The sequence below is a fragment of the Myotis lucifugus genome, unplaced genomic scaffold, assembly GCF_000147115.1.
Source record: "Myotis lucifugus unplaced genomic scaffold, Myoluc2.0 scaffold_73, whole genome shotgun sequence".
In the NCBI taxonomy this organism is placed as follows: domain Eukaryota; kingdom Metazoa; phylum Chordata; class Mammalia; order Chiroptera; family Vespertilionidae; genus Myotis; species Myotis lucifugus.
The window spans coordinates 3,141,345-3,150,464 of NW_005871121.1; the positions used below are offsets into that span (position 1 = coordinate 3,141,345).

Consider the following 9,120-nt stretch of genomic DNA (forward strand, 5'->3'; position numbering starts at 1 on the left):
TGATTCAACCCTGTCTTTGCTGAATTGACTCAAGTAGTGACAGGCAGCCCAGACCCATTGACTGTCCGGTTTCATATTAATTGTGTTTTTCATGCAAAGTCTGAAGGGAAGGCTGTCAATAGCTGAGCTGATAAACCCTACTGTCTACCAGTGAAGGAAGAAAGCTTGTCCAAGCTTTCAGGAATAATCTATATATACCATTCATCCTGCTTGTGTATTGCAATGAAACATTTTTAAAGATACTCTTTTTCTCTTTTTTAAAAAAGAAATCAGTGTTTTGTTCTTTTACCATGATACTTGCAGTATATCTTTTTAAATGATGCTTCATTCACTGAGTCTAAGCAGCAGGGTTTTGAGAGCCTTGAAAGTAATTAAAATTGCTTCAGGGGAATGGCTGCGGGTATAGAAGTCAAGGATTAAGTAGTAGGAACCCTGCTTGGGTTATTGGAATCTCAACCTGGTTCAATTCAGGAAAAGCCTTAGGCTGCTGTTGATATCAACAGGGGGCTTTTCCTGGTAGCTTGCCCTGGCAGACCTAAACAGATGCAATAAGAAAGAAACAGGCCATAGAGAAACAGGCCATAGATGTCACAGAAGCAAGTAGCTGGCCTGGATCAACTCTCCCTCATACCTCCTCCCAAAGTTAACTAATTAGATTATACTCATTATAGTAAGGAGAAAGCTAGCCATACTTTCGATGGGATTCCAACAGACATTTGTATTACATACAAGATCATTTATTAACATGTTACTAACATCCAGGCCAAAAATAAAGTAGTCTTACAGGATCTCAAATTCAAAACTTTAAATATTTGAAAAGTCATTGTTGGGGGAAAATAACATTGAGAGGAACCTGCAGAAAGTTTATGTCATATCATTTTGACTACCCACTTTTAGGAACAAAAACTAAATTAAATATGTTCTGGTACATTTCTGAAGGAGGACTAGTTTAGTCTTAACCTTTTATTAGAAACAATGAAAGGCAGGAAGAAAAAATAAATAAAATAGCACCTTGGAGTACATTAGAACAAGGACGCAGATTCCAAGTATTTAACAGCAAGAGTTTAGCAAAATTTATCATTGTACTTATTCATAACGCTGATATTTTTAGCAAACAAAACAAAACAGAAACAGAAGAGTAATAAAGGCAGAAATAGAAGATACAGTGAAAGGGGTAGTATTCAAGGGCATTAGAGAACCCATGTATTACTTTTTATGGCTAAAATAATTCAGGTTTATGAATATTATTCTAGGTGTTTATACCATGTAAGATTTGAATTACAATGAAAATGTGACATTCATGAAATACTGTCCACTCTAGGTTTGGTTGGGTACCAAAATAAATGTATACTTTATTATGTTGATATTTATTCAATGAAATTTCTGAGTTTATCTTTTATGTAATGATGTCATTTCATTGGGCATGTTATAAAAGTTTTAATTTGTCATTGAAGAGTCAACCCTATGAGCAGTGAAACAGTCTACTATTTATTGAAATCTAAAATCCTGGGACTTCAGAGCTTGAGTAGATAAGTAAAGGTCATCTAATTCAACTCCCAGCCAATAGAAGAATGCCTTCCAGATCATTTTGACAGGTGTGTCTGCCCAGCCTCTCCTTGATCACTTCCAATGATAGAGATAATTGTACTTACTCAGATCTCCTATTTATTTGCTTTATAACTTTGGTTGCTTTCTTAATAGTAACTAAAACCATATCTATAACTTTCATTCATTTTTGCAAGTTTTTCATCCATAAACAGAGAACCAAAGGTTTGAAAAAAGTTTCCAACTGTGTTTTGTTTTACTTCAAGCTAAATACCCGAGATCATTCAGCAATATAATGTATACAAAAGTGAAACTTTTATTACCTACTTTGATCTAGACACTTTATTTCTGCAAATGGGGAACAGCATTAAGTATTGTTAGCTTTTTTAGCAGCTCAGTCACATCATTGTTTCAATTGAATTTTCATTTATCAAAATACCTTGTCTTCTTCCAATAAGCCAGTGATCCTCTTTATGCCCCTGTACACATCAAATAAAAATAACTGGCAGAAATCTGTACTATTCCCATCCTCCGTGACCAGTCCTGAAAGTGACTAAGAGAGAAATGAAGGCTAGTAGAGTGAAGAACAGAAAAATTGCCATTGAATTCATTTTTCGTTTCTTTTGTTTCTCATATTTTCATACTTTCTTCTTTTGGGAGCAGCCATAAATAATTCTCTGCATTTCCTCAATATTTAGCAAAGAACCTAGCACAGAGCAAGTGCTCAAAAATGTTTTGTTGATGGACTTATCTGAATTTTCATGTCAGACATAATTCAGTAAAGGAAGTTAGAATTAGGAATGCCATCAGGTGGCAACATGTGATTTCAGACATTTATTTATGGGACATAAACAAGACCCAATATGTGCCTAGAGGAAAGGTAAGAATTGCTTAATCTTCTTATATTCTTCCCTCCACTGCTCAATGACTTTGTTTTCCAGGCACAGAATTCAGTTCTCTGAGAATTTAGCTGCATTAAAGTTTGTGTGTCGGGGGAGTGGGGAAGGGTGACCGGGGAGTTGTTTGTTTGTTTTTGTCGGTTATTTAGAGACCTTAACTACTCTTTAAAACATTATTTCTGAAATACAATTAAAAAAACAAAAACCTGATGTGCACATGAAATAGTTGCAGTGTACATATTACTCCCCTGAGGACTGCTTTGCCTAGTCTGCAGCTTATTATGCCTCCTGATTCTTATCATTATTTTTGCTGATGACCTTATAGATTTTGGCAACTTTTCAATAAAGAAGTAAAAATAAAATTCAAAATTAGTTAAATTTAGAAAATTGCTGCTAGTGGCAGGTGGTAAATATTTATGTTTATCCTATATAACAAAGAGGCAATATGCAAATTGACCACCACTCTGACACACAAGATGGCCTGCAGTAAAGGGCAGTTGGGGGGGACCAGGCCAGCAGGGGAGGGTAGTTGGGGGGGACCAAGCCTGCAGGGGAGGGCAGTTGGGGGCGCCAGGCCTGCAGGGGAGGGAAGTTCAGGGGAATCAGGCCTGCAGGAGAGGACAGTTGCGGGCGACCAGGCCTGCAGGGGAGGGCAGTTAGGGTTGACTGGGCCAGGAGGGGAGGGTGACAGCGCCACCGGGAGCAGGCCTAAATGGGCAGTCAGACATCCCTCAAGGTGTCCCAGATTGGAGAGGGTGCAGGCTGGGCTGAGGGACACACCCCCCATGCATGAATTTTGTGCACCAGGCCTCCAGTTATCTATAAACATGATTGATTTTGTGCTATCTTTTCAACCCCAAATATTATTGGGATATTGTATTCATTGGGACTTTTCAGAGAAACAGACTAATAGGAGATAGACAGATGATGATAGATAGATAGATAGATAGATAGATAGATAGATAGATAGATAGACAGATAGATGATAGAGATTTTTCTCACACGATTATGGAGGCTGACAAGTCCTCAGATGCTCAGGATGAGTCTGCAAGCTGGAGACCCACAAGAGCCAATGGTGTAATTCCAGTCCAAAGACCTGCAAGTTCCATATCTAGGAAGAGCCAGTGTTTCAGTTTGAGTTTGAAGACAGGAACAAACCAAAAGCATGTTTCAGCTCAAAGGCAAGAGGAATTCCCTCTTTTTCAGAGAAGGTCAGTCTTTTTGTTCTATTCAGGCCTTCAACTAATTGGATGGGCCCACCTATATAAGGAAATAAAATCTGCTTTACTCCATCTATTGATTGAAACCTTAAACTCATCTGAAAATACCCTCTCTAAAACATTCTGAATAACAGTTGACCAAATATCTGGGCAGCCCAGTCAAGTTGACACAATTAGTCATTATATAGATCAAAGCATTTGAACCAAAGGAGTAAAAGTGAGCATAAGTTAAATTGAGGGGCGTTCTTTTATTCAACAAATATTTAAATGTTTTCTGTGCATTTGACAGTAAATGGGACAGAGACACTTTTTTTCATGAAGCAGAGATGCAGGTTTTAAAACAAAAGTGTAAGTGTTGGAGAAAAATGCTGTTGGAGGAAATAATGGGGCAGCTACCTTGACTGTAGAACATGCTAGTAAAGTTCTAGATGGAGGGTCCAGTGTGCTCAAAGTCCTTGGCAGGAGTAGGTGTCAGAGCATTGAGAAACTCAAAGCACATTGTGCCTGGCTGAGGACAGTGGTGGGTATGAGTGAGACCTGAAGCCAGGGGTGTAGCAAGAGACAGGTCTTAATGTCTTATGGATGTTAGAGTTTGGGAGACCATTTCCTAAGAGAGTTGACAAGTTATATAGGGTTTAAGCAGGCGAAAGACTGGTCCAATTTTCATTTTTAAAAGTTTGAAGTTGAAGGTTTAGAAGAGGAAGGGGACATAAGGTCTCAGGTTAAAGAGTGATTAGGAATAATTAATAACTATTAACTTTGATGAGAAGGAAAACATTTGTTTTCTAAGCATGACATGTACCAGATTGTTTGATTCTTACAGTAACCTATGAGGTTGGCACTATTGTTATCTCAGTTTTTTCATACGCTATTAGTGGCACACAGGAGAGTTAACTATCTTGCATCTACACAAAGGAAAGGATAGGGGGTGGAAGGAAACCTGGGATTGGCATTGCACTGAATTTACATGCTGCCCAACAAATGCAATCTAATAAAGAAACCAGAGAACGCTTCTGAAGTCAGCTCTACTCAAAGAGAATGTAAATGCATCTGTAATGACTAACTTTCGTATTTTTGACTTATTCAATAAAGATTTATTGAGCACCTACTATATAGGCACCAAGAATGCCCTGGGATTAAAAAATGAACAAGTCTAACATGGCCCCTTGATACTCTATTGTATTTATTAGTCAGCTCAGGCTGCCGTAGCAAAATGCCCTAGACTGAGTGACATAAGCAACAGAATTCATTTTCTCAGTTACGGAGACTAGAAGTATAAGATCAAGGTCCAGCTGCATCAGTTTCCGGTGAGAGCTCTCGTCCTGGCTTGCAGATGGCTGCTTTCTTGCCGTTTCCTCACGTGGAAAAAAGAGAGCAGTCTCTTGGGTGTCGTATTAGGCCCTACCCTTATAACCCCATTTAACCTTAATTAACTCCCTACAGGCTCTATCTACAAATACAAATACAGTCACATATGAATTTTGGGAAAAGACAATTTAGTCCATTGCACCTATAGCCTTAATTGCCACAATGACCTGTATGGCTATTATAACAGTAGTAGTAGTAGTTGTAGTAGTAGTTGCTGCTGTTGTTGTTATCTACCGCGCAAAAATGAAATCAATGGAATGTATCTGTCACACAGCTGGGAAAGGACTGGAATGAGACTCCATTTCAGCGTTCTTTTTAGGCAACTTAATTTGTCTCTCAGAAAGATCAGGGTAGTATCCTTAGACAAGGGAAAAGAATATTTTAAAAAAATAGCTGAAACTGGTTTGGCTCAGTGGATAGAGCATCGGCCTTCGGACTGAAAGGTCCCAGGTTCGATTCCGGTCAAGGGCATGTACCTGGGTTGCGGGCACATTCCCAATGGGAGATGTGCAGGAGGCAGCTGATCAATGTTTCTCTCTCATCGATGTTTCTAACTCTCTATCTCTCTCCCTTTCTCTGTAAAAAATCAATAAAATATATTTTTAAAAAATAAATAAATAAAATAAAAAGAAAGAGCATCCTCTTAGCTTTATCTTCCTAATGTTACATAATCCAATCACCATTGGCTTTTATTCTCTCTATGAATGAGTATTATATTGTCCATTCCTAACTTTAACTATTTTAGCATTTGTACAGATTTTTAGGTGAGCTCTTCCCCATTTTATTTTTTTCTTCAGATTCAGTCTGCTTGTTGTGAGAAAATAAATACATACATACATACATAAATACATATACACATACATATATACATACATACATACATACATAAATGCCACATGCTAACCTGACTAGCTCAGGGAAAGCCTGCACGGGGGTTTTGCAAAATCAAAGACCTAAAGTAACTACAAAGGGTGGTCTGCAATTAAAAATTTAACTAAAAGCAGTTTATAGTGGGTAATCATGTCCTAGGCCAGTATTTTCCCTGACAAGATCAACTTAGATCTTTACCGAGCCTATAGTCTTTCTGCATCTGATATAACATATCTGTGAAATGTCTGGGTAACTTGCAACTTCCCTTTTTAAGGACCCCTCAGGGTGCAACTAAGGGCACCAGTGCAGAAACCACAAACTTCCTCATTGTTGTTGTTATCTTATCGTGTTAATTGTCGACTGTTAACCATCCTGTGCCCACCTGTGTACAAAAGCATGTGTCCATCATTTCACTCTTTATCCAATTCACTTTTTAGCCATTTCACTTTTTATCCAATCCCAGAGGTTTCCCCGTTTTGCTTTCTCCCGCCTCCCTAATCTATCACCAGTGGATTTCGTGTAACCCACTTACATCTCCTCTTTTGATAGTAATTTATAAAAACAAGGTAAAAACCTGCCATTCTCCAGAGCATTATCCCAATCCTTTGAGATTCTGCTTCCCCACAATTGTCGACAGTTTGGCTCAAATAAACTCACAAAAATTCTTCACCGGTTTGAATGTTGTCGTTTTTTCATGTTAACATTGTTATCAGAACATTACTCTCTGGGAACCCTGATCGCAGACACTGTGTCTCCAGGACTTTCTGAGAGCTGAGACAGGCAACTGCACTCAGAGACAAATCACTTCATTCCATAGGACATGCTTTGGAATTAGTGTTTAAAATATTAGGTAACCCCATTTCCATTAAGTTTACAGGGTGTTTACTTCCATTTCAGAGACATGAATTCCTAATATTAGTTCTAGGTCATCTATAAATAACTCCAGATTTGCTTATCAATGTGATGTGTTGTTTTAGTGGCATAAAATAGAAAACATAGATAACAAGGCATTCCATTTTCTTAGTCAAAGATTTTTTTAATCCAGAAATTTTTTTATTAATTTGGAAGCTGTATGTCACCCCTGGTGTTAGAAATCATCAGCCTTCCAAAACATTAAAAATAGAGTCAGCGTGTGTGTGTGTGTGTGTGTGTGTGTAGGGGAGGGGGAGCGGGGAGGAGACATATGTAATGCTCTTTGTAATACTTTAAGCAATAAAACAAAATTTTTAAAAAAATAGAGTCAGCGAAAACTTCCTATGGAAACGGGTGTTTATTTGAGGATATACAAATTACAGAGTTCAAATTTTACCACACAAATTATATCTTTGGGATAATATGGTTACCTTAATGGTGAAAATTCTGTTAAGGGTCAACTTGCTGCCCCCAAATAGATAAAGGGGGCAATAAAAATTTCTCAAAATGGAAAAGGTCAGTGATTTAAGTTAGCTATTCAAAATGGCCTTTCTACAAAACTGCTTTCTTTCCCCATGCCAAGTTTTCTTGAATAGGCCTATTCACTAAGCCAGTTAAATGTTGATAAATAATTTGATAACCAACTTTACTCTGTACCAGTGCTGTCCAATAAAACATTCTGCAATGAGAAATGTTCTGTCTGCACCGCCAATTTGATAGTCATTAACCACATGTAATACCTGAACCACTTGAATGTATCTAATATACCTGAAGAACCAAATTTTAACTTGTATTTTATTTTCGCTAATTTAAGTTAAATAGACACATATAGCTAGTGGCTACCTTGCTGAGTAGCATAACTGCACACCCTACACTGGGGATCTAGCCCACAACCCGGGCATGTGCCCTGACGGGGAATCGAACCATGACTTTCTGGGTCATAGGTCAGCGCTCAACCACTGAGCCACACCAACTGGGCACCCATATATTATTCTGAAGGGAGTCAAACTACTCCAATCCTGAACAAGGCAATTGGTAACACCCAATCCCAATGCAGATGAGTCTCCTGGCATAGTTTGGTTATATTCTTCTTTAGGGTGTGGCTCATTTTCTATTTTCCCAGAAGATTGCGGGCAGTATGCTAAGTGGACTTTGTATGTGATACCCAAGGCTGAGGAAGCCTGTTGAGTGACTTCGGAGGTAAAAGCTGGTCCTGAGGCAGCCACGGAGTCACTTGTCTGGTTTTGCTGCTTTTCTGGGCCTGGAGCTAAAATACAACTGAGGCCTAGATGTTATCCTTGGGTAGGAAAAGGTCAGGGGGTCTAGACTATCTGACTAGTGATATGAAGGATCCGGGGTCCAAGATCCTAAATATAGGAAAAGAAAAATAATTACCTCTACCCTTCTAGATTCTTGCTGAGACTCCCCCCACTCCATAATAAAAAGACAGATTAACAGGAAAAAATAAAGAAAAGTTTAATAATATGTATACCTCCTGTATATATGGTAGATAATGAGGGGTAGAAGAGTGTGCTACCCCAAAGCATGCTTTGTGAGATATTGACTATTTTAGTCAGGTTATTATTATTTTGTGTTAATATCTTATTGATTATTTATTTATTTATTTATTTTTTACAGAGAGGGAAGGAGTGGGATAGAGAGTTAGAAACATCAATGAGAGAGAATCATCAATCAGCTGCCTCCTGCATAACCCCTACTGGTACATGCCCTTGACCGGAATCAAACCCAGAACCCTTCAGTCCACCGGCCCACACTCTATCCACTGAGCAAACCAGTTAGGGCAAGCAGGTTATTTTATAAGAAAGGAAAGACTCAAGAAAAACTTTGACCTTCCCCCTAATTGCATAAAAGGAATTTAGATAGAAGACCTGCTCCAGGAAGGAAAACATCATCATAGATAACTATAGTTTAACTAGAGGCCCAGTGCACGAAATCATGCATGGGGGAGAAGGGGTCCCCTCAGCCCAGCCTGCACCCTCTCCAATCCAGGACCCCTTGGGGGATGTCCGACTGCTGGTTTAGGCCCAAGTCCAGGGATCGGGCCTAAACCGGCAGTCGGACATCCCTCTCACAATCCTGGACCACTGGCTCCTAATCACTCACCTGCCTGACTGCCTGGTCACCCTAACTGCCCCCCCCCAGGCCTAATCACCTCTAACTGCCCTCCCCCCCGTCAGCCTGGTTGCCCCCAACTGCCCCCCCCCCAACTGGCCTGGTCACACCTAAAATCCCTGCCCCGCAGAGGCTGGGCACCTCTTAATGACCCCCCCTGCCGGCGTGGTGTG

At 39.4% G+C, this 9,120-nt stretch overlaps 1 protein-coding gene across 1 annotated transcript in view; it reads right to left on the reverse strand.

The window, feature by feature from the left end:
* Positions 1 to 462: 462 nt before the first annotated feature.
* The window catches only part of SPAM1 (sperm adhesion molecule 1), a 73,155-nt gene continuing 64,497 nt past the window's right edge, over positions 463 to 9,120 (reverse strand). The window contains exon 5 of the mRNA XM_006090510.2: positions 463 to 535. Coding sequence (XP_006090572.2) covers positions 463 to 535 — 73 coding nt within the window. The remainder of the gene's footprint in view (positions 536 to 9,120) is intronic.